General features: G+C 49.9%; 1 protein-coding gene across 1 annotated transcript in view; it reads left to right on the top strand.

Annotated features, from left to right (window-relative positions):
- The window catches only part of LOC120836949, a 98,622-nt gene extending 81,006 nt beyond the window's left edge, over positions 1 to 17,616 (top strand). The window contains exon 4 of the mRNA XM_040206063.2: positions 17,398 to 17,616. Within this exon, the coding sequence (XP_040061997.2) occupies positions 17,398 to 17,616 (219 nt within the window). The remainder of the gene's footprint in view (positions 1 to 17,397) is intronic.
- The last annotated feature ends 7,901 nt before the right edge of the window (positions 17,617 to 25,517 follow it).

Below are 25,517 nucleotides of genomic sequence, written 5' to 3'. Positions count from 1 at the left end.
AGCACTTGAAAACTAAATGCAACGCTTAAAGGGGTACTCCCGCGATTTCTTCATGGTCCCCGATTTGCTTGAAATTTTGCTAAACTCACGAACAAACATCGCTAAAATAATATCCAAAATAATAAGTTAACATATTGTTTTTGTTAAGGTATTGAATTTACAATTTTGGTCCTCACCGTGTTTTTTCAACTGAAAGTCTCTACTGGCAACAACGAAAAAGTGACGTCAGCGTGAGGCATGGGTGAACTCCTTGGACCGTATAATTGTTTTCCCAACTCATTCGAAGCAGTTTCATGGTGTCATATGAAGACCTTGGTGTCACGATCTTTCTAGAACGTGGACGAAGGGGGCCGAAGCACCCGCCGAGAAGAGACGACACGCAGTTTGGTTGTGAGGGTGGACGATGACTGGCCGGAGCGGCTGCGCTCTACGGCGCTTGTTGGGCGAGGTGATCCATGTTGCCCGCCGAGCCTGGCGGCCGCAGACGGGCGGACTGGAGGGGGGCGCTACATACTTGTTACATCCCTCCCCCCAGTTTGTTTTTCCTAAAACAAAATAAATGAAATAACACACACAACCGACACCACATGGCGTCTGGTCGTGCCAAGTCCTGGCCGGTCGATGGTGAAGATCACCCCGGCGAGTAGCGGTCAGGTGGCCTTCGCTGCCGCGTACTCCGCCTGGGCACTGGAGTCGATGGGCCAGGTGGGGCAACGCCGGGCGCTGCCTGAACTGGTCGCGCTCCACCCGGTGGAGCTGCAGGGACCGGATTGGGGATTGGCACCGGTCCAACTGGTGCCGCAGGACTGGAGACTCTTGTTGCCTCCGTGGTGGGTGGCGCTCCGCTGGCCACGACTGGTGCTGTTGGGCCCCCTGCAGGCTGGTCCTCTGAAGCGACGGCCGAGGGTGCAAGCCAGGTCCCGGAGCGAGGCCTGACGTGGTCGGCGTGCCGGTGCCAGGTGGTCCCGTCGGGCATGCGGACGAGTAGCGACGAGGCACTCGCTGGTGAAACCACATGTCCGGCAGACCAGGGTGGGCCAGGACGGAAGTTCCTGGCGTACACCGACGCTCCCGGCTCCGGCAAAGGCCCGGACGGCACCCTCGGTCAGCAGCCAGCTTCTGCTTCAGCTGCTTCAGGAGCGCCGTGGACCGGAGGTCTGGATGCAAGACGTCCACGGGGGTCTTGACCATCCGGCCCAGCAGAAGCTCGCAGGGGGCACGGCCAGTGACCTCATGGGGTGTGGTCCGGTACTGAAACAGTACCCGGGCCACCTGCGTCCGGAAATCCCCGGGCTGGCTCCTTTTGAGCTTGTCCTTGAGTGTCTGTACCACCCGCTCTGCTGCACCATTGGAAGCGGGGTGGTACGGTGGAACCAGCATCCGGCGGATACCATTCCTCTGCAGCCAGTCCAGGTACTCGGCGCTAGCGAAAGTGGGACCATTGTCAGACAAGATAATGTCCGGCAATCTCTGCGGCGCGAAGACTTGCCGCAGCGCCGCAATGGTCGCGCTCGCCGATGGACTGGTGACTGGCAGTGCCTCCACCCACTTGGAGAAGGCGTCCACTACCACCAGAAAGTAGTGGCCCTTGAAGGGTCCCGCATAGTCCACGTGTAAGCGGGACCACGGCCTCTGTGGGAACGGCCAGGGGGTGATCTCCACGTGGCGCGAGGCTCGCTGGTTCTCCAGGCAGACCTGGCAGCCTTGCACCTGGTGCACGATGTCCTGGTCCGAGCCAGGCCACCAAACGTGCGACCGTGCCACCATCTTGGTCTTTTCAATGCCAGGATGCCCTGCATGCAGCAACTGCAGCACCTTGGCCCGCAGATTTTGTGGAATCACCACCCTGGAACCCCACAGCAGGCAGCCCTGCTCCAAGCTCAGCTCGGCGGTCTTGTGGCTGTAGGCCTGGTGACGCAGCTCCTCCCCTCGGGCAACCGCCTTGACCACCTGGGACAGGACCGGGTCCCGGCTGGTCGCCTGCGCTACCGCAGTCCTGGGGAGCACCCCCGGGTAGGCCCGCTCCAGCAGGAACACGTCGGCTGGCTCTGGAACAGCAGCAGGCACCTCCGGCAGGGGCAGGCGGCTCAGGGCGTCGGAGGTCCCAGGTCCTTCCCAGGGGGGTAGACCAACTTGTACCTGTAGGCTGCCAGCGACGAAGCCCAGCCTACCACACGAGGCGAGGCTTGCACTGGGACCGCCTTGTCAGGCCCCAGCAGCCCCAGCAGCGGCTTGTGGTCCGTGACCGCCTCGAATTGCCGGCCCCACAGGTACTGTTGGAAGCGCTGAACCCCGAAGATGAGGGCCAAGTCTTCCTTGTCGAGCTGGCTGTAGTGTTGCTCCGCCGCATGAAGCCGACGAGAAGCAAACGCCACAGGGTGTTCCTGACCATCCTGACCCCGATGCGACAGGACGGCTCCTACCCCATACGGCGACGCATCCACGGTGAGGACCACAGGCTTGGCCGGATCGAAGTGCACCAGCACTGGAGCCTTAACGACGAGCTCCTTGCTGCGCTGGAAGGCCAAGTCCTGCTCCTTCTTCCAGGCCCACTGCTGACCATCGCGGAGCAGGCGATGCAGCGGCTCCAGATGCGTCGAGAGGTTGGGCAGGAACCTCCTGTAGAAGTTGATAAAGCCGAGGTAGCTCTGAAGCCCCTTCTTGCACTTGGGCTTCGGCGCCTTGAGCACGGCCTCAATCTGGCGGGGAGCCGGGGCCAGGCCAGCCTGGGAGATGATGTGTTCCAGGTACTCCACGCTGGGGGTCAGGAACACGCACTTGTCCAGCCTCAGCTTGAGACCGGCGTCCTGTAGTCGTGTCAGGACTTTGCGCAGGTTCTGCAGGTGGTCCCCGTCGTCGGTACTGGTAACCAGGATGTCGTCCAAGTACACCGCCACGTGCCTCATGCCCCTGAAAAGGTTGTCCATCTCCCTCTGGAAGATGGCTGGGGCTGAGGCCACGCCGAACGGTGGCGCGTGTACTGGAAGAGTCCCATGGTAGTCGAAATGGTGACATACTTCCGGGCGGCATCCTGGAGCACCAGCTGCGGGTAGGCATCTCGAAGGTCGAGCTTAGTGAACTTCTGTCCCCCGGACAGAGCCGACCAGAGATCTTCTACCCGAGGCAGCGGGTACTTCTCGACGGTAGCGACGGGGTTGATGGTGACCTTGAAGTCCCCGCTGATCCTGACGCGGCCGTCTCGCTTGAGGACTGGGACAATTGGTGCAGCCCACTCGGAGGTCTTGACGGGCACCAGAATACCCTCTCGCTGCAGCCGTTGCAGCTCCTTGGTGACCCCGTCCTTCAGGGCGAACGGCAGCGGACGCGGCTTGAAGAATCGAGGCCGGGCCCCCTCGGGTACGTGGATGCCGACCGTCGTGCCGGCAAAAGTGCCCACCCCCGGCTGGAACAGGGACTGGAAGTCGGTCAGGAGGCTCGGAACGTCCTTCACCACGTGCAGCGCAGCTTCTTGGTACTCCGGCAGCCGAACACCCAGCGAATGAATCCAGTTCCGGCCCAGCAGCGTCGGCGACGACCCCTTGGTTAAGTAAAGGGGAAGGATTGCCTCCCTGTCGCCAAGGCGAACGCTGACTTGGGCCCGACCCTGGACCTGGGAAAGCTGCCCGGAGTAGCTGCGCAGCATGACGTCAGACGCCTCGATGGACACGCCGGGGAAGGTCCGCTTGAAGAGCTTCCCGGGCATGACCGACACGCTGGCCCCTGTGTCCAGCTCCATGGTGATGGGGTGGCCGCAGATTTCAACAGACACCAAGTAAGGTGGCACAGACGAATGTTTATTCGTATGCCACACGTCGAAGATCTGCGGCTCCTCGGCCACGACGTGGACCCTGGCCGAGGAGGTACCCGGACCTGGTGCCGCTCGTCCCCGCCGCGTTCTCTTGCGACGACCACCCTGGCCACGGGCTTGGCTGGAACCCGGGCTTCAACCAGGCTGCTGCTGCTGCTGGCCGCCGCTCGTCCTCCCCCCTCGGCAGACACGTGAGAGGTGCCCAGTTCTCCCGCACGTGAAACATTGTGCTTGGACGAACTGGCACTGTGAGGGGGAGTGGGCAGCACCGCTCCTTGCCGCCATCTTGTGCACCGCCGCTTTCGTCGACGGTGAGCCGGCCGCACGCGCTATCTCGCTGGCGTCCTTAGCTGCGGCTTCCATCGCCTGCGCTGCTTTCACCGCGTCGTCCAGCGAGGGGTCGGGGAGCTCCAGGAGTCGCGTCTGCGTGGCGGGGTTGTTGATGCCGCAGACGAACCGGTCCCGGAGTAGCGAGTCCAACTGGTCGCCGAAGGCTCAGGTGCTCGCTAACCCTCGTAGCGCAGCGACGAACTGCCCGAGGGTCTCCCCGTCCTGGCGGCTCCGGTTGTTGGAGCGGAAACGCTCCATAAGCGTGGACGGCGCCGGGCTGAAGTGCGAGCGCAGCGTGGCGAGCAGCTCACCCAGCGTTTTGACGTGCGGCGTGGCCGGCTTGAGGAGGTCGAGCAGGAGGCTGAAGACGCGGGTCCCGCAGCTGACCAGGGAGATGTCCCGTTTTTTCGCCTCCGGCGTGTCGTTCGCCCGGAAGAACATGTGGACTTGTTCTTCGTAGACTGGCCAGGCGGACCCATCTCCCTCGAACGGCTCGAGCCTCCCGTACAGCGGCATGGCGACAGGAGCGGGGGGCGATGTTGCGACTCTCTCGGCGGCGTGGGCCGAACCGTGCACGTTGGTGGCCTCCAGTGCCACGGTTCCTCGTCGCCAGTGTCACGATCTTTCTAGAACGTGGACGAAGGGGGCCGAAGTACCCGCCGAGAAGAGACGACACGCAGCCTGGTTGTGAGGGTGGACGATGACTGGCCGGAGCGGCTGCGCTCTACGGCGTTTATTGGGCGAGGTGATCAATGTTGCCCGCCAAGCCTGGCGGCCGCAGACGGGCGGACTGGAGGGGGGCGCTACATACTTGTTACACTTGGAACCTCCCTCCAGTAGCCCCGCTCCAGCACGGAACAAATGATTGGCATATTCTATTTTTAGGCTGTTCGCTCAACTGCTAAGCCTGCCTGCCACTGACGTCACGGAACTGAAAAGAGCGGGTGTATTTAAATGTTGGTTTTTGCATCTATTTCATTTGCCGATTTCACAATAACTGTTATAAATTTCGCGACACTGAATAGCGTACCGGAAAGGGTAAAGGCCTTTCCGGTACGCTATTCACCGCGATGCTCACAGACTGGGGTGTCCTCACCACAAAGAAGGTGTCGATGGGTGACAGGTGAATGTCCAATTCTCAAACGACACATTAAAACTTCATGGTGACGGTCTCTATGGTGCGAACTCTCCCATACCTCCAAACGTGGTTTGATGACATGTAGCTTATTATTTATTTCTTTGTCCCAGTCTTGCTGCGAGGCATTATGAATTGCTTTCTTAAGAACTGGTTTAAAATCTTCTTGAGGCAGCTGAACGGGTGTTTCCAGAGCATCCTTAACAGAGGCTGCTAGCATATCCGCCTTCTCATTACCCGAAATTCCCACATGGCTTGGTACCCAGCACAGCTTGATATTGTATCCCATTTGGAAAGTCAGGTTTAACTCTACCCGTACTTGTTGCACGAGCCGATTCTTAGAATCATTGAGGGAACAGAGAGAGAGGATAGCACTCTGGGAGTCCACAAACAAGATAGCTTTCCTGATGTTGTTGCCTAATATATATTCAATGACCATGAGCATACCATAAAGTTCTGCAGTAAAAATGCTAGCAACAGAGTGAAGCCGTCGAGCTTTTACAAAGTGTTCTGAATATACAGCCGAACCGACAAAGTGTGGAGTTTTTGCACCATCAGTGAAGAATTGTGCATGGTCCTTATACTTAGCTTGCAAGGTCATAAACTCTTGCTGAAGGACTAGTGGTGCAACAGTTCGCTTAATGTATTTCGCTAGTGACCAGTCACAGGTATAGTGCACCGCCTTCCAAGGAGCAATGCTTCGAACTTTTGTCATCAAGCTACGCTCAGGAAGTGCAAGCTGCAGGGATGCAGACATGCATTGAATGCGGAGGCTTAAAGGCCGTACTATACTTGGCTTATTCTCAAAAAGACGAAAAAAAGGAGATACCTGCAAACAACGGAAGGATGGGTGTTCAGGGTCAGATTTGACTTTATAACTATAGCATAGGCTGAGGAACTGTCTTCGCTTTTCTAGTGGCATTTGGTACGTCTCTGCATACAAACTCGGCACAGGCGACGTTCGGAAGGCCCCCGTGGCAAGTCGAAGTCCAAGGTGATGCACAGGATCTAGCATTTTTAAAGATGACGGTCGTGCCGAGCCATATACAACCGCACCATAGTCGAGGCGGGAACGAACCAGCGAGTTGTGGAGTCGCAGGAGGCATCTCCCGTCAGAACCCCAGGACATGTGTGCAAGCACCTTGAGAACATTGGCAGATTTAAGACACTTTCGCTTCAGTTCTTTTAGATGGGTCTGAAAAGTGAGCTTCTTATCAAAAATAACACCCAAGAATTTGTGTTCATGCCTAACGGTTACGTCAATGCCATTCATCTGCAAGCTGGGATCTGGCGACAACCCTCGACGTAATGAAAAAGGCACGCACACTGTTTTTTCTGGTGCAAATCGAAAGCTATTTTCATCGGCCCACTTACTTATCCTATTTATTGCTATCTGCAATTGGCGCTTACAAATTGACAAGTTGCATGAGGAGAAAGCGATCTGGACATCGTCTACGTACAATGAATAAAAGACTGATGGTGGTATAACTGCAGCCAGGCTGTTCATCTTAATTGCAAACAAGGTAACACTCAAGACACCTCCTTGTGGGACGCCGTTTTCCTGTGTAAAAACATCTGAGAGCGTGGATCCCAGGCGGACTTGAAAGAAACGGTCTGTCAAGAAGTCCTTTAAGCAACGCAGCATGCGACCACGAACGCCACACCTATACAGGTCCTGAAGTATTCCGTACCGCCATGCCGTATCGTAAGCTTTCTGTAAATCAAAAAAGACAGAAACGCAATGCTGCCGGTTCACAAAAGCCTCACGCACGAAAGTCTCCAACCGGACAAGGTGATCTAAGGTTGAGCGACCTCTTCTAAAACCACACTGGTTTTTATCGGAAAATTTCTTTTGTTCTAGAATGTATACTAGCCTTCTGTTAATAAGCCGTTCATAAGTTTTTCCTAGACAACTAGTCAGTGCTATAGGCCGATAACTTGCTGGTAGGGAAGGGTCTTTGCCAGGCTTCAAGATAGGAATGATGTGTGCTCGCTTCCAGCACTGTGGAAAACAAGAAGCTTCTCATAAATGATTAAAGAAAGACAACAAATTCACCAAGGATTCAGCCGACAAGTGCCTCAGCAGTTCATAATGAATCATGTCTGGACCAGGTGCTGACTGCTTCCTTACTGCAAGGGCAAATTCAAGCTCAGACATTGTGAACGGCCGGTTGTAACCAGTATCACTTCCAGAGAAATCAATGTGCTGTTTTTCTGCCAAGGACCTGAACTTTTTAAATTTGGTAGAGTAATTTGAAGAACTGGAGACTTCTCGCAAATGATCAGCAAGAATGTCAGCCTGATCTTTTAGTGATGGGGATGATGAAGGAAAAAGGGGAATGCTGAATGAGTGGTAAGTACCTCGAATTTTCTTAACACGATCCCATACCTCTTTTGCAGGAACAAAACTGTTTAAGGAGGATACATATTTCACCCATGAGGTCTTCTTGGCTTGTTTTCGTGTCCAACGAGCTTTTGCTTTACACTGTTTGAATTTGATCTTGTTCTGAACAGTCGGGTACCGCCGAAACCTTCCCCAAGCCTTATTCTGAGCTTTTATGGTGGTCGTACAGTCCTTATTCCACCAAGGCTTGCATTTCTTGGGAATATTTCCAGAGGTTCGGGGAACTGACAGAGAAGCAGCATTTATAATTTTTTCGGTAAGATAAAGAGTCGCTTCCTCAGGAGACATAGCTAAAAAAACAGCGGGATCAACCACTGCCTCCAGAGAAAATAAAGCCCAGTCGGCTTTATCTAACTTCTACTTGGGAGCACAAGCTCGAAGAGAAGGAAGGGATACTGAACTTTCTAAAATTACAGGAAAATGGTCACTACCGAAAGGATTTTCTAAAACCTTCCAAGAAAAACAAGGAAGTAAAGTAGGTGATGATATGGAAAGATCAATGGAAGTAAAAGTATTATGAGGTGCACTAAAAAAAGTTGGTTGTCTCTTGTTTAAAAGGCAAAGGCCAGATGACAATAAAAGACGTTCTATGACACCGCCACGAGAGTCTTGACGAGCACTGCCCCACATGGGGTGGTGTGCATTAAAATCTCCTAAGATTAAAAAAGGCTGTGGCAGTTGGCCCACAAGCCCTTGCAGGTCATGTAAAGGCACTGGAAAGTTTGGTGGAAGGTAAAGCGAAACAATAGTAATCAGGCGGTCAAGCAGAACACGAACTGCTACTGCCTCTAAGGGGGTTGCGAGAGGGACAGGCGCACAGGCAATACCACTCTGCACAACCACAGCTACTCCACCAGAAGAGGTGTTACAAGAAACACGGTCTTTTCTAAAAACCTGATGTCGCCGTAGTACCTGTGTATGTGTTTCATTAAGATGAGTCTCCTGTAAACAGATGGCAACAGGCTGGAGCTCATCGAAAAAAAAGTTGACATCATCAATATTACGAAAAAGACCGCGGCAGTTCCAGTACATTATACCTATATTTTTAACCATTTAAAACAAAATAAGTATAACATAAAAATTATATTAAAAAGCTATATTCCTTATGGTTTAAAATCTATTTTTACCAGCGGTGCACTTTGTTTTTTGGGAGGGTTATTCTGCCTCCGATTAGAGCCACCGGAGGCAGAGGGGGTGGACTCTGGTCTTGAGAGGAGAGCCTCCTCATCAGATCTCGACCCACCCTCGTCCATGGGCTCGTCTGCAGTTGCTGGCAGCTGGCCCTTGGAGGTCGACTGCTTTGGCACCTCCCCAGGCTTCCTCTGAGGAGCAGAGGTGTGGGGAGGTAGGCCCCAACCCCGAGAGGTCGAAGCAGCCGGTTGAGCAGGAGACGACATCTCCTGTTCTGGGGCGGATGCTGGCAAAGCAGCATTCACCTTGCGGTTCGGAGGCGGTGCCTTTGGCGCCGCTCTCGGGGGTTTAGAGGGGGACCGTGACGGGAGATGCAGGTCGTCCGGAGACGTCTGCGTTCCCATCGAAACTACTGGCCGCGCTGGTCCCCTGCGCACGGCCTCGGCATAAGACCCTTTTGATACAAAAGCAAAACGCTTCTTTGCCTCAGTGTAGGTAATGTTTTCGGTAACTTTTAATGTAAGAACTTCTTTCTCGTCTTTCCACACAGGGCAAGATCGAGAGTATGCCGGGTGGTTGCCACTACAGTTCGCACAATGAGGTTCATTATCCCACACATCTGCAACGTGTTCCTTGCTGGAGCACTTTGCACAGGTGTCCCTTCCCCGACAGTTCCGTGACCCATGGCCGAACCTCTGGCACTTAAAGCACCGTTGAGGGTTCGGCACATAAGGTCGGACCCGGCATTGAAGGTAACCTGCCTTTACAGTCTGCGGCAGAGTGGTCGAATCGAAAGTCAAAATTATATGTTTTGTCTTCCGTTCCACACCATCACGGCGGATAGTGATTCGTCGTGCATCTATAACTCCTTGACTAGAGAGGCCCTCAATTATCTCTGGCTCAGGTGAGTCAAGCAAGTCATCCTCAGAAATGACCCCTTGAACACTGTTCAGTTTGCGGTGAGGACTGACGCTTACTTTGTAGTCAGAGACAAGGTTCAGTTTAAGGAGGGCATCACTTTGCTGCTTTGTGTTGACCTCGACAAGGAGATCATCAGATCCCATCTTCTTTGCATTGTAATTGGCGCCAATAACACCCTCAAGAACTTTGGAGACTAGAAAGGAAGAAAGTTTGCCAAGTGGCTTGTCACCTTCCGAGTGCATAACAAGGAACTTCGGGAATTTTTCCAGTACAAAAGATTGTTTCGTGTTCAGTGCTTTGGTGCGGCCCCTTTTGGGGGGCCGATCAAAAGGTTTAAGTTTGGAACCCATATGAAGGGGGAGGGTTTTCGGAAACTGTGGTGCACCGCCCACCACCGAGCCCAACAAGGGAATAGGTAACGCTTCATAACAAGAATGGCTTGGCTGAAGACGTTACGCTATTAGTGCTGCCCAGTCTCTATAACCAAGAGTGGTTTTGGACAAGGTGTCTGTCGCCACCCAAGGTTAGCCCTTGCCGCCAAAGGAGTTGAAAAGGAAAGAAGAGAAATGAGAAGAGTGAAAAGGAGGAGAAGACAAGGGTGAAAGTAGAGAGGGGATAGTAGAAGTGGCGACTAGACTGAATTATCCTGGCCGGGCCTTACCAGGACTCCCGTCTACGAGAAGCAGGGGCCGAAGTGGTCTATTGCCTCACCCGGGGGGCCCCGAAGGGTCCAAACCTACCCCGGGTTCGGCTCAACCACCAGGATGCCCTTTTCCCCGGACACGGGAAAGCCACGCACAGCCATACGTGGGCGGGCGAACCCGCATGGCTCGGGGTCCGTGGAGACGCCGCTCTCCAAACACCTGCTTTCACAGGTGCCCCCTGCGGGGATTTGAAGCAGCTTCAAAGTTACTTTAGGCTCACTTTCCCCAATTCATCCTAAATTCATCGACCGTTGTACGACCTCCTCGCTGTTAATACAACGTGACTGTCGTGTCCGTGTGGTGATGACAACTACAGCCCGAATACTTATGAGTTTAATATGACCCAGAAGAGCCTCAGTGCCTAGCTTGCGCCATCGGTAGCTCGCAGTTCCAGAGTGCGCGCTCAGGGATCGCGCGCACAGGGCAATGCCGATCTTCGTCCTTTATGCGCGAGTGGCGCCGCGCTGGACATCACACTCCTTCCCCCTCTAGATGCCGTCGCCATATCTTTGAGGAGGTCGCCTTTGACGTTGAGGTCTAGCGGAACTGTTTGATGGAACCAAGTCGGCATTGGGCTGCACTTCTGCTTGAGCCTCTGGGGCACATTGCTGTTCTGCTGGTGACGGTTCCCCAGTCGTCGGAATGGTCCACTGCGCTGGTAAACTTTGTGGGCCATTACTGGTCTTCGCTGTCGAAGATGCTTCTGTGACAAAATGTCTCGGGTGGTCTGTTACCGGGTTCCTTATGTGATCTTCGTGTCGTCGTACTGTGCCTTGGTCTGTTCTGATGATCCAAGAACGAGATCCAAGTCTTCTTATGATTGTTCCTTGGATCCACGACGGTTTGCCTGTAAAGTTCTTAACGAACACCTCTCGGTTAACAGAAAGATTTCTGGGAGACTTGGTTGTTCCTGGTGTATCCTCATCTCTTCCCCTTGCTTGCGGTTGGAGGCGAGTGATCGCCGTTGACAACTCGCGACCCAACATCAGCATGGCTGGAGTCTGTCTCGTCGCGCAACTGATGGTGGTGTGTTGCTTAAAAAGAAACCGAGCGATTCGGCACGATAAGCACCCCGTCTTATCCTTCGACACCGCTTGTTTGGTCTCGTAAACCATCCTTTCAGCTTGTCCGTTGGTCGCCGGATGGTACGGTGCACTCGTGACGTGTCGAATACCGTTATTCTTAAAGAACTGTTCGGTTTCGGCTGATACCAGTGACGTACCGTTGTCGCTGACGATCTTGCGTGGTACTCCGAATGTTGCGAATACATTACGGAGTTTCTGGATGAGTGAGCTGGAAGTGATGGTGTTCATTTGACGAACTTCCAGCCATTTGCTGAAGGCGTCAACTATTATCAGCAACATCTTGCCTTCAACGGGTCCGGCGAAGTCGATATGTAATGTATCCCATGGCGTCGTCGGTCGTTGCCATTCCGGAGAAGGTGCTTTGGGCGGTGCCCGTTGATGCTGTTGGCAATTGCTGCACGTTCTTGCCTTGGCTTCGATGTCTCTGTCTACACCAGGCCACCAAACGTAACCTCGTGCAGCTGCCTTCATGGCCACCATGCCTCGATGACCTGCGTGGAGTAGCTCGAGGACGTGAGCTCTGGCTGCACTGGGAATGACTACCCTCGTGCCTCGCGTCAAGCAACCGTTAAGTGTCGACAGTTCAGTGGCGATAATTTTGTACAGCCCGCACTCGTCCTTGCTCAACTCTCCCAGATTGCCGTGATGTATGGCCTTGTAGACGAGTGCCAAAGTTTTGTCTTGCGCTGTGAGCGCTGCAATGCGTTCTGGGCAAAGTTGAGGAATAGGCGAGCCGGCCAACATCAGTACATCTCCAGGTTGGCAGGGCTCGTCGACACAAGCAGGTAGCGGTAGCCTGCTCAGAGCGTCTGCGTTTTGATGTAATCGTCCCCGTCTGTACTTCAACTCGTAGTCGTATGCACCTAGTTTGATGCACCATCGTGTCATACGCGGGGATAGCACTTGAGGTATTGTTTTCGAGCCTCCAAGTATTCCCAGAAGTGGTTGGTGGTCCGTGTAGATGGTTACCTGTCGTCCAGCGATGTATTCATGGAAGTGACATACTGCATAGACAATGGCCAACCCTTCTTTATCCAGCTGGGAATAGTTTTTCTCTGCTGCTCCTAGCGTCCTCGACGCAAAAGCAATCGGAGCCTCACGTCCCAAGGCGTCTCTCTGAGCAAGCACTGCTCCTACGCCGTAAGGGGACGCGTCGCAGGAAAGAAGCAGGGGCTTGTTTTCGTCATAGTGGGCAAGGACCGTGGATTCCTTGACTAGTTGCTTGAGCTTTCGGAACGCTTCCTTGTGACTGTCCTTCCAGAGCCAAGGAACATTTTTCTGGAGAAGCTTGTACAGGTCTGTTGCGACTGTAGCTCTGTTCTTGAGGAAGCGGTCATAAAATGCCAACAACCCCAGAAAGGCTTGCAGCTCAGGTTTCCCGGTTGGCTCTGGAGCGTCTAGAATCGCTTGCACTTTGTCAGCGGTTGTGTGAACCCCTGAAGCATCAATTTTGTGTCCCAGGAAGGTAGCTTCGCTGACTGCAAACTTGCATTTTTCTTTTTTTAGTCTCAGACCGGTGCTGTCTAATCTGGACAGTACTTGTTCCAAACGCTCAGCATGTTCTTTCTTGCTCGCTCCACTGATGATGATGTCATCTAAATAGACACTTATTCCGTCTATGCCGGCGAGTGTTGTTTCCATCATTCGCTTTAAGATCGCTGGTGCTGCTGAAATTCCGAACGGAAGTCGTGTCACTCGGTACAATCCTTTCATCGTATTGATTTGAAGTACAGCTGCCGTCTCTTCAGTTACCTTTAGTTGCTGGTATGCTTGGCACAAGTCTAGCGTGGAGAAAGTAGTTCCGCCTCAGAGGTTCGAGAGCACTTCTCCTGTTGTTGGTAGCGGATAACTGACCTTTTTCGATGCGGCGTTTACCGCACTCCTGTAGTCGCCACAGAGTCGGATAGCTCCGCTCTTCTTGCGAACGAGTACAAGCGGCGTAGCCCACTCAGAGTGTTGAACTGGCTCAATTATCCCTTAGTTCTGCAGCTGTTGAAGCTCGTCTGTCACCGCTGATCGTAGCGCGAGAGGAACAGGGCAAGCCTTGCAAAACTTTGGCGGGGCTCCTTCCTCCAGCTCCAAGTGCACTGGAGGTCCCGTGTATCCAGCGATGTCGTCTTGGAATACCTTGGAATGTCGTTGTAGCACTGCCTCCACCTCCGGTGGCGTGGTCTGCTGCTGCATCTGATTGATTCCTTGAACTCGGATGTTTAGCGCGTCGAACCAATCTCTACCCAAAAGGCTGCAGCCGGCCCCTTTCATTACCAGAAGCGGCAGTAGGTAATCCTTGGACTTGAAGCGTACTCGAACTTGAAGCGATCCCAGAAGTTTCAGGCCTTCGCCACTCCAAGTGTAGAGCTCCAAGTCGTTCTTCGTGAGCTTTGGTGGGTTCTTGGGCCAGGTTGAGCGAAATGTGTCTTCGCTTATCAACGAACAAGCGGCTCCAGAATCGACCTCGAACTGAAGTGGTTTACCTTCAATCCGAAGGGAAACATAAAATTTCGGGAAGCACCTTCGCGTGGTCAGCTGGTTCAGCTCATGACATGTACATCTAGAAGAACACGCTGGCTGGCTCACCACTTCAGTCGCTGCTTCAACGTTGTAGTTAGCTTTCTTGTAGCCTGTTTTACCTTGTTGTTTTTTCTTTGCAATGCATGCCTTTTCAATGTGTCCTTCCTTTTTGCAGTAGTGACACTCGGTAGTCTTGAATCGGCAGGCCTGTGGGTCGTGCTGACCTGTGCAACGATAACACGGACGTCCTTTGTATGAAGCGGACTTGTTGCATGCATCCGTTGTCTTGTTGACCTGGAGATCCTCCTTGTTTTTTATACTCTGTTTTTGTTTCGAGGCACTCTCAGCACGGACGGCGATGTCTAAGGCGCTTGCGAACGTTAAGTTCTTTTCTGCGAACAGACGTTGTTGCAGAAGTTCGTCACGGATGCCGCAGACAAACCTGTCGCGCAGCATCACGTCCAGTGGCAGTTTAGTGTCCCATTATGGAGTTGCCGGTTGTGCAGCCGTAGCCACTGCATCGGGTGCTGCTTGTGACGCCGGTTGCTGCGACGCCGGTTGCCGTGCCGTTGTCGATGCCACAAGCGTAGTTGCGGAAGCTAAGATGCCGAAATTGCAGTCTCCAGCCAGCATTTTGAGTGCCGCAACGTAGCTGTTTATGGACTCGTCCGGTAGTTGGTCTCGCCTCTGGAAGTTGTACCGGCTATAGAGCTCCGAAGGTTTTGGATCGAAGTGCGCGCCGAGGATCGTCACGAGTTCTTCGAACTCGACATCCCCGGGTCCTCTGGGTGCTACCAACGCTCGTACGATGTCATATGTTTCTGGACCGCACAGCGTAAGTAGGACAGCTCGCTTCCTGTCCACGGCGCTGATGTTATTCGCCACGAAGTAGAATCCGAGGCGCTCAATCCAGGATGCCCATGACTTGCCTGAGAAGGCTTCCATTTTGCCTGACTTAGACATGGCTCGAGGTCTGAGGTTCCAGGCGTCGTAGGTCCTTGATTACTCGTCGCCAGTGTCGTGTCCGTGTGGTGATGACAACTACAGCCCGAATACTTATGAGTTTAATATGACCCAGAAGAGCCTCAGTGCCTAGCTTACGCCATCGGTAGCTCGCAGTTCCAGAGTGCGCGCTCAGGGATCGCGCGCACAGGGCAATGCCGATCTTCGTCCTTTATGCGCGAGTGGCGCCGCGCTGGACATCACAGTGACGATGGCAGCTAGAAGATCAGAATGCTTTTCAGAAGAGCAACGAGGTGTTGACTTCTGCTTGTGTGCTTCAGCTTTTTGATCCTAGCAAAGAGATCACCCTTAGCTGCGATGCATATCCATGTGGAATCGGAGCCGTTCTCGCTCATCAAGATTCAAGTGTAGAGGAACGTCCCACAGCGTTCGTGTTTGGTATGAATTATCCCGAGTAAATTGGGCGTAGGAAAAGAAAGATCAGCATCGTTTCAAGCGTGTCGTGCGAGAAGAAACGCGTCACAAATTGAATAATAATAGTGGAGTTACCACCAACCGCACCCGTATTTCTTCGTCTGTTTCTTGCCTTGCATTCAGCCCCCAAAAAACGATAATCCGCGAAATTCATACTTCAAGAGCACACCCTTCTAAAAAAGCTGACGCATTATGGCATAAGGGGCACAACTTGGCATCCAATTCATAGCTTTTTATCTGGACGATCACAATATGTAAAAATCAATGAGTATGAGTCGCAACTAATGCAAATAAATTATGGTGTGCCTCGGGGGTCGATTCTGGAACCATTATTTTGTCTGTTGTACATAAATGTCATAGTAAATATTCCGCGAAATCCAGATATTATACTTTATACGGACGACACTACGGTGTTATTTACTGAAAAGGATATCAGTGCAATAGAAGGTTTATCAACCATTTGGTTATGCGAACTTGCGCTGTGGCTAGGGTCTAGTCAAATAAAACTGAATATTAACAAAACAATCTTTTTTTTTTTCAAGCCTGTGCATAAGCAACTCTGTAGTAACTTCTCGGTACAATTTAGAAACTCGTAATTAGAAAGAGTGTCCTCCCTAAAATGTTTAGGTGTCTGGTTTGAAGAAACCTTAAGCTGGACAGATCAGATCAATCATCAAGCATATCCAGATCTATTCGAATCTTGTATAAACTTAAACATCTCCTTTCCTGTTGGTTGAAGTGCCAGCTCTACTACAGTCTTGTACAATCTCCTTTACATTATTTCTTACTAGTTTGAGAAACCACAACGAAAACAAATCTAAACAAACTGTTGGGCCTACAAAAAAAAAAAAAAAAGCTGTTCGTTGCATCGAAAACCTTCACTACACCGATCATTCAGCTCCATTTTCGTAAAATATTGAATTTCAAATATCCATCAGCTCTTTATTTTAAAACTAGCGATGATAATATACCGCGAGTACAGCAGTGATCCAAATAAATTTTGTGAGATCTACCACCCTAAAACAACAAAATATAATGTAAGAAATTAATTATTAACAAAGCTCAAAATACGAACAAATTATGGCTCCCAAGCTCTAGCATATAAAATACCACAGCTTCTGAACGATCATCCAAGTGTTTTTGAATTATTGAGGAATGCTACTCAAACGTTACACGAAACGTCATATTTTACAATAGGCAATAGCGTTTTGGTTATGCATTGGTTCGTATAGCGTATAATCAGCTCTGACCAGCGTCATTTGTGTTAAGTCGCTTGAAAGCTTCTAGCTCCTGCCAAGTTGTACTTTGCTCCTGGCGTGGTTTAATAATTCACTATTCTGTAGAAGAATTGTTTCGTGCCTACTTCGCACGGCGACACAATGTTTGATAAGATTTATAGTCGCTTTTACTTGAGTTCATTTCTAGTCTGTTTTGACTCTCTGTTGAGCAAAGCGTAGGGTGGTGGGGCCTCGTCAGATAAATCTGTTTACCTTTTGCCCCTCCACTTGAGACTCAAGGAGTCCAAACAAAGATTATTACTATTATTATTATTCTATTACACGAACCTATAGTCGGTGAAAGGTTAAAAACCGCGGAGATGCTCTTCCACCAGCGCGAGCTTTTTTGACCTTGATAGCACGCTTAAGCACGCGCAACCGAACCCCGGCGGAAGGATTCGACCGTGTACTGGAGGCGGAGTTTCTATACGCGGCGCTTAACCTGTTGCTGATTACAGAGCTTCTTTATATCCAAAGTTAAAGCTACGGGAATAATACAAAATAAAAAATAAAAAAATATGTAATTTTACTATTTCCTCAATTTATTCAAAATAACTTTGATTCAACTTACACACTTGGTAAAAATGGCACACACTATTTAGGCTTCTTTATTTACATGCATTAATTTTATGACCTATACGTTTGACTCGATAGATCTGCAGCGCAACGAGGAGATTTCCGGACGTCAAAATTGGTGTGGCTCTGTTTAACTTGCAATCGGAAGACACCAAAAAAGAATGCGAAAACACCAGATATGGAAATTTCAAATATGCGGCCGGTTACTGGCGAGTTTCTCAGGTGACAGATTATTTCCGAAAAACTCTGAAGCACCCAAATTTTATGCAGTCTGGTCCGGCGTGCTCAACGACGTAAAATGTGAAGTAACAGTTTTCAATCGAAATAAAAAGCATTTGTATTTCAAGCGTTTATTTTCTATGCACAACTTTTACTCAAATGTAGCAAGCGTTCAGACCAAAGACGTTTTGTCGTTAGGTCACTAGGTAAGTGTATTCCTCGAACTTTCTAATTAGACTGGTTCAATCTGCTAGCGATGCCTAAAGAAGTCCCTCGTTAAAATGAAATAGAAAAAAAGACTTAATAAATAAAAAATAAAAAAATACAATTCGCGTTTAATGACGCACGAGGACACAGCGCACCCGTAACAAACACTCAACGTTCACAGTCACACCAAAAGAAAGGGACACTTACACAGCGCTGACTTCAACTCTTTGTATATTCCCGCCTTTTCTCTTCTTTCACGTCTAATGCTTAACCTAGGCCTCATCTTTTTCTTTCTTTGCTAAAGGTTAACTGTAAAAGTTTTAAGCCAGAAATTGAAAATTAAAAATTAAATGGAAAAATTAAATGAAAATTGAAATTACTGTAGATCAATGATGCAAAGCTAAGTAATCCAGCTCTTTTTGTGACAGCGCTATAGATGGATTACTAATACACCTGCCGTTTTATCTGGCAATGTTCTCCGCTTCTATTATTTCCCTTGTGAGCTGGTCTCGACTCCTTGCCAACACCACACACTTGTCAAGTTCCGCTGTGCACCCACAGTCCCGAATGTGTATGCCAACATGTCCAGAGTTCTTGTTGATGGTGGACAGGTTGTGTTCTCTAAGGCGGTGGTTTAAACACCTACCCGTCTGTCCGATATATGTTCTTCCACAGGACAGGGGGAAGGAGTATACTACCTGTCCACCATCAACAAGAACTCTGGACATGTTGGCATACACATTCGGGACTGTGGGTGCACAGCGGAACTTGACAAGTGTGTGGTGTTGGCAAGGAGTCGAGACCAGCTCACAAGGGAAATAACAGAAGCGGAGAACATTGCCAGACAAAACGGCAGGTGTATTAGTAATCCATCTATAGCGCTGTCACAAAAAGAGCTGGATTACTTAGCTTTGCATCATTGATCTACAGTAATTTCAATTTTCATTTAATTTTTCCATTTAATTTTTAATTGTCAATTTCTGGCTTAAAACTTTTACAGTTAACCTTTAGCAAAGAAAGAAAAAGATGAGGCCTAGGTTAAGCATTAGACGCGAAAGAAGAGAAAAGGCGGGAATATACAAAGAGTTGAAGTCAGCGCTGTGTAAGTGTCCCTTTCTTTTGGTGTGACTGTGAACGTTGAGTGTTTGTTACGGGTGCGCTGTGTCCTCGTGCGTCATGAACTACCAACTCGCCCGAACTTCTGTTTTAACAATCGCGTTTAATGTTACAGATTCTTCGCTTCACAGATGTTGCATAATGTCAAAGTGTTTTTCCGATAATATTTTGTGCCGCAACACAAATAAAAAATATTGTCACTGCTTTTAGGAATATCTTCAGCACAATATACGAATTTTAACTAGTCTTGCGCAGGAGTAATTTAATTATAGATAGAGCCCAACTGTTCAGAGTGCACCCGCATAATACACGACATTTTTGTTGGCCACATCGGAAGCTCTCACGTGACAGCATGTAAAATGACCAACGATAACTCTTGACCGTTTTCATAGTGAAATAGCCACGTTCTGAAAACAACAAGATTGGCGGTGATCATTGTACGCACCATCTTTTTTCACGCACAATGAACCATGTGTATAAATACCGTAAATACGTGAACGCCCGCAACTCTGATGTCAACATGCCTTATGTGACGTACTGACACGCCCAGTCATGCATACTTGCGGTATTTGGCATGCAGTTGCGTAATGATATTTATCACTCATTTAAGAAAGTTTGGGGCACCTGTTACTGGAATTTTTCTGTATCAAATATGACCATATTTCAGCTAACTCAACGTGGCCAACGTAAAAAAAAACACTTGGAAACTTCAAGAATACCGCTGGACTATCCCTTTCAAGCACACCTGTAAAGAAAATTTTTTTTTTTAAATAGCCCATACGGAGAAAAAATATTATAAAACGAATTTCCAAAGGAAAAAAAATTAGAGCTATGTTTATTTCGCGAAACGAATTTGTAGTCGGCGCCCGCGGGAACCGCCGCGGGTCACATGGTAGACATGAGCATCGTCGCGCTGCGCCGCCGCCGCCTCAAAGTCACGCCCCCGCCGCACGCTGAGCGTGGAGTGCTGCCGGTTCAACACGTTTGTCCACGCCGCCGCCGCGGAAGTTCGTCTGCTCGGATCGCCGCCGCCGTCACCTGACCGGCGAACAAGTCTATCCCGTCTGCTTGTGCTTTTTCAGGAGATTCCTTTGGGCTCCAAAAGTTATGTATTAATCTTTTTTTTTTTTTTTTGCACTTCAAACGAAGACGAGTAAGAAACTTTTAGAGGCCATAGGAAGCTTTCGAAGGAGCGGAAGTAAGTTTTGACAGATAGCGGTCACTCACGTGATAAATAGCCGCAATTTTTAAGCTGCGCCCGGGGCGCCAACTACAAATTCGCATCGCGCCGTAAATATAGCTATTTTTTTTTCGCTTTAAGTTCGTTTTATGACATTCTTTTTCCAACCAAGCTGTTAACATTTTTTTTCCTTGCATGTTTCCTTTAAGATTATTCACAAATGTAAAGACACAATAAACAGAACTGCAGTAGACATTCAGAATGCGGGATAAAAATAGAAACTGTAAGTGGAGGCATCAATCGGCCTTTTAAACAACAAGTTTGAATTTATCAAAAATGTACTTCGCCAATATGACGATGACCAGACAGGCCGATGGGGACTATATAGTGCATGTATTTCCTAACAAGTACAATTGCGAGGCCTGTAGTTTGCGAATCAACTACAGTTGCGAGGAGTTCGTCTTACTTTCTTTTCGTCCTTGTTTATTTTGGCTCGTTTCCGCCTTCTAAAATCATAAACCAACTGGCCCAAAAATCCGCCTTGCTGTATTGCAGTGCTGAATGCTTATTTTATTACACAAATATTTTAAATTTTCAAGGTGGCATATTAAATATCCCCCCCCCCCCCCCCATGAGCTGCATTAGTTCCATAAAATACTTGGTAAAATTATTATTTTATGAACATTCGCTAAACTTTGCGGGCCTCTAGCTCTGATTTTCTCAAACCGTACCCACCGATGAACATGACACGGCAATACCTCGCTCTCGGCAAAATGGTTTATTCACTCACTTTTTGCCTGGGGCGTTTCGGGATCGGAGATCGGTCATCACCGACGCCGGGAGGAGGTCCGCTCCCACATCAGCTGCTCAGTGTCCCAGCGGTGGTCGTCCACACCGCTTCACAGGTACTATCGGGGAAAAATGAAATGCGAACAGAGGAGCGCGTGGCGCGCGGTACAGGCTGCGCCGCCTGGAAGTGAGCCTAGGGGCGAGGCTGCGTGGCCTACTTCGATGTGTTCACGCCCCTCGATTGGCGCTCCTCCAGCTTCGCCAGTGCGCCTCTCAGTGCGCTGAAAGCTGTCACCGCTATCTTGGCCTGCTCGGCGAGTGCGGCGAGCTTCTTTGCACCGCACGCGCTGAGCCAGCAAAGATAGCGGTGATAGCTTTCAGCGCACTAAGAGGCGCACTGTTGAAGCTTGGAGAGCGCAGAGGGAGGGGCGTGAACACGTCGGAGTAGGCCACGCACCCTCGCTCCTAGGCTCAGCCTCACTTCCAGGCGGCGCAGCCTGTACCGCGAGCCACGCGCTCCTCTGTTCGCATTTCATTTTTCCCCGATAATACGTCGTCATCCACGGTCGCTGCCCGGTCCTTCCGTCAAGTTCGCAGCTCAACGCCGCGTTCGCACTTCCCGTGCCAGCGTCCGTCTCCACCGATTCCCGTGCCAGCGCCCACCTCTCCTGTCACTGCTGAACGCTCCTTCGTGTCCGCCGCCCGAGACAGCCTTCCTTTGTCCCGCGTCCCCTTTTCAAGCCTTGGCCCCTTTGTTCTGAAAAGCCAGGCGCGTGACGTTAGTTGGCTTAGGGGAGTGGTGCAGCCGGATCCTATGATGCGCGAGGCCATCGAAGCTTCCCCGAGGCATGGCGCATCTGGGCCGGTTTTAAACCACGGTGCCTAGGAAGGAAAAAGTACCTAGGTACTGTAATAAACGGCTGGATATAGAACAACAATAATTATTTTTGATTGAGCAGTAAGATGCGCCTTCTATCGGTGAAACAAGCCAGTCATTTTGTTTGTTCTTTTTTTCCGCTGATTGTTATCGATCTAGTAAGGTATTTTAAGTCAAAATATAGTAATGTTGTACTTGAAGACCAATTTATTAGCTTCAGATGGTACGAAGAAATTTTAGCTACTATGCCAGAGTTTGTCAAAAATGCAAGAAACATGTCCTTCAGTATCTTTCGCCATAAACAACGCATAACTTTCCGTGTGCCTTCCAGTCTGGCAACGCCGGTGCTGAAGTCTCGTTTTTGTTCCTTGCGACGCACGTTTCTGCGATTCCTGCTGATTTCAACTGTTTGCCCCCTTTTCAGTTTGCCCAACCGATCCACCAGTGACGAGGAGCTAAGCTTCTCGTCACCGTAGAATTGCTGGCCACCGGGGATATGTAGAAACCTCGATGCTGTCGGCATACTGTCGGCGCACTGCGAACAACAAAAAAAAAAAAATAACAGTACAATGTCCCAGCTGTTCACCCGCAACGAAGACTTTATCGAGGATAACCCCCTTTCTTCGCAAAGTAATCGCTGCTCACGAGTTGGCGTGCATAGTGCGACAAATTAAACGTGTTAGTATAAATATGTACCAACACTCATTCGCAAAACATTTTTTTTTACTCACCATAAAAACACATGCAAGGCTTATGTACCGTCATGTCTTGGATCCCGGATTGCTGAAGAGTGATGCGTTCGCGGAATGCTACCGTCGGTTAGTTTAGTAGTCCCTCTGAACTACCGCTTTGCTTGACGTGCTAATAGGTTGATGGTGCGTCATTAATATAACAGCGGGAGCGAAATGAATGTTCAGCAGAACCAAGAACTATTAGCCCTCATTAAGCGACGTTGCGGCCATTTTGCTTGTAGGTACTGCTCCTCCCTCGGCGCCCCTGCTCTCCCAGTCACGTGACCTAGAATTCCCTCTTTTAGGGACAATAGTTAACTTTAACCCACGGTTCGCTTTCGAGAAAACGGGCCCTGGAGGCATTGAGTCCGGGTTAAGCTTCTGAAGGGCACACGACGAAGTCCGAATGGCTGATATCTCGAGCCCTGAGGCTCAGCCCGAAGAGAGGCAGCTAGACCTCTACAACTTTCATGCGATGCAACGTCAAACTTTAAAAAAGCGGTGCAAAAAAAAAAAAATGTGTATTTTGCGTAAATGTTTTTTTGTTTTTTTTTTATAATGAATCCCTTACACTGATTACCCATGAAGCACGCGTTCGTCTTTCACCTGTTGTAATAGACGATATGCCAAATTGTACGAACGTCTGGGAGAACTGTGTGCTGCCATCTTTGTTAGGTCGAGATAAATTTTCTTTTTGCCACTTTCGCACCGTTTTTGGTAACAGTTGAGGCCTACTTCTCACATTTATTGATCCTCGCATACACCTCCGAGCTAAGGGTTACTATCGTTTTACGTACTTCCTTGCGCGTTAACATGCTCGTCGTCCCGCTGGTCTTTGGGTCCTTGCTGTAACCAACATGGCGGACACACGCTTCAGCTCGAAATTTGGATTTAAGTGCCCGCAATTGCACGGGCATGAGGGACCTGGTTTTCAAAATCAATTTCACTCCGCGAGTGCTTGTGCGAGCAAAGGATTCTTCAGAACTACGTTTCCGTGCCATGGCATAAAATCCTGGTCAGAAACGCGAACGAGAAAACACCAGTGCCTTGGGTACCTCTCGCACCCACTGGCCACAGCACGCGTGATAAATTCACACTTTTGATATGAGAACGTTCGCCAACCAGGAAAGTGTGGGGTCCGCGATTAGGTCCTACATATTTATTTACACTATTGACGTCGATTAAATCTAGCGAGTAAACGGATTGTTCAGGAACCTACAGGATCGTCGGTCGAGCTTTTTTCGTTCGATTCTCGCGTGAACTCGCGCCTCAGCTCCCCCCCCCCCCCCCCCCCCCCCCCGGCTCGTCTTCTTTTCACCTACTTTTTGGCCAATCCGCGCATAAAAAAAAAAAAAAAAAAATCCCTCCCCTTCTATGCTCCCTTCAACAAGGCAGATTTACATTTTGTTTGCATTAAAATATGATAGTAGTAAACTTCATAAGACTTGGAGAAGCGGAGTGCGGAGAGAATTGTTGCCATGTGGTAGCTTGCGGTGGGTTGTGGTCATCATACGGATCGTAGAGCTACGCGCACCGGCAATCTCTGCGGCCATCGTAGAGTTTTGAAGCTTAGATGCAAACTGATTGGAGCCGTTTCATTTTTCTTTTTTTTTTTGTGATGAGCAGAGTGGGATTTGTTGGGTGCTTGTCGTGTTTGCTGATCTAACTGAGGGGATTGGTTTGAGGTGAGGCAGTGATGGTCGGCGGCCAGAAGAGTGGGAATGGCGGAAGCATGGACTGGTACCGTTCGGGTGTAGATGTAGTTCGTGATGAGCGGGTTTTAGGCGGCCAATATACACAGTTTCTTGTCGTCCATTGTAATCAATTGTGAATGTCTTGGCTCTCTTTGAGAGAACCTTGTGCGGCCCAGAGTATGGTTGCTGAAGTGATCTTTTGGAACCGTTCTCGAACAGAAATACGTGGCTGCAGTTGTCAAGTTGGTTCGAGTCCTAGACCGCAGCTCTAGTTTGCCTGCGGAACAGTGGGGGTCTGAAGTTTTGCATTGTCGATCGCAGCTGATTGGCATATGCCGTAGTATGTATCGGGAGCTGGCTCTTCCAAACCAGACGTGAAAATATTTCCGGGTAGGCGTAGGGTATTGGTTTGGTTCGGAAAGTGTTTAATGCAAAGAGTGGGTTGGGGTAAGAGGGAGTGCACCGGCGACTGCCAGGACTGGGCGCTGGTAGAGCCATGCACTAGCTCGGCTGACCTGTACCCAAGGTGTCGCTTCAAAGTTGTTTGAAGTCCGAGGAGAACGCTCTGCAAAGTCGTGTTCTATGTAGTTTAAATGGATTGTGCCATAAGTGACGCTTTAAGTTGACGATGAAAGCGTTCGAAAGAACCATTTGAGTGGGGTGGTATGCGCTAATTTCTATAGGTGTGGTGCCTAAGAAAAGTAAGCGTGTGCCGTAACTGCCGCTTTTCGAGCTTGCATCGTGACGACAAGGGTACGTATGACCATGTATGACCACATTTGACGTACGTAGCCCACAGCCAAAGTCGCGTAACAAGATTGGCTCTGGCATCACTTCACATACCCTATTATCTGCTTCATCATGCGTGCGAGCTAATGCAAGCGTGGAAGATGGAAGAACGTGCTCCGGCCTTTCAACGCCATTGTCGAACAAGCGTAATTGCGCAATGCAAACCAATGTTTGTGCAGTCGTCTTTTCGTCGCCACGTGCTTTTGCATGCTGTTTGTTTCGATTGCACGAACTTTAACAAGGTTCAAAAAAGACTCTCAAATGTAAAAAAAAAAATGGCAGTGATGCTTGTTGTGTAACGATTGCTCGACCAACGGGCAAAACGATTGGTTTTCCGCGACCACGCAGTTGCCTTCGCGATACACACTTTCGCCTATTCGTCCCGCATAAGGCATCCCGAAAGATAAGTTCGACGTACAGCCCACTGCCGTCTAACTGATGGCGCAACGTTCTCGAAGGGTTTGATAACGGTGCGATATAACTTAATAAACAGCTTAAGTAGGCATCGAAGAATACGAAAAAAAAAAAGCATTGATGTTTTGCAATAAAGCCAAAAAAAAAACATTTTTTTTGCAGACATTAACATGTAAATTAGC

The sequence above is a fragment of the Ixodes scapularis genome, unplaced genomic scaffold (genome assembly GCF_016920785.2).
Source record: "Ixodes scapularis isolate PalLabHiFi unplaced genomic scaffold, ASM1692078v2 PGA_scaffold7__128_contigs__length_106722199, whole genome shotgun sequence".
Classification (NCBI taxonomy): domain Eukaryota; kingdom Metazoa; phylum Arthropoda; class Arachnida; order Ixodida; family Ixodidae; genus Ixodes; species Ixodes scapularis.
The sequence above is the reverse complement of the archived record's forward strand: the minus strand, read 5'-3'. Positions and strand labels throughout refer to the sequence as shown.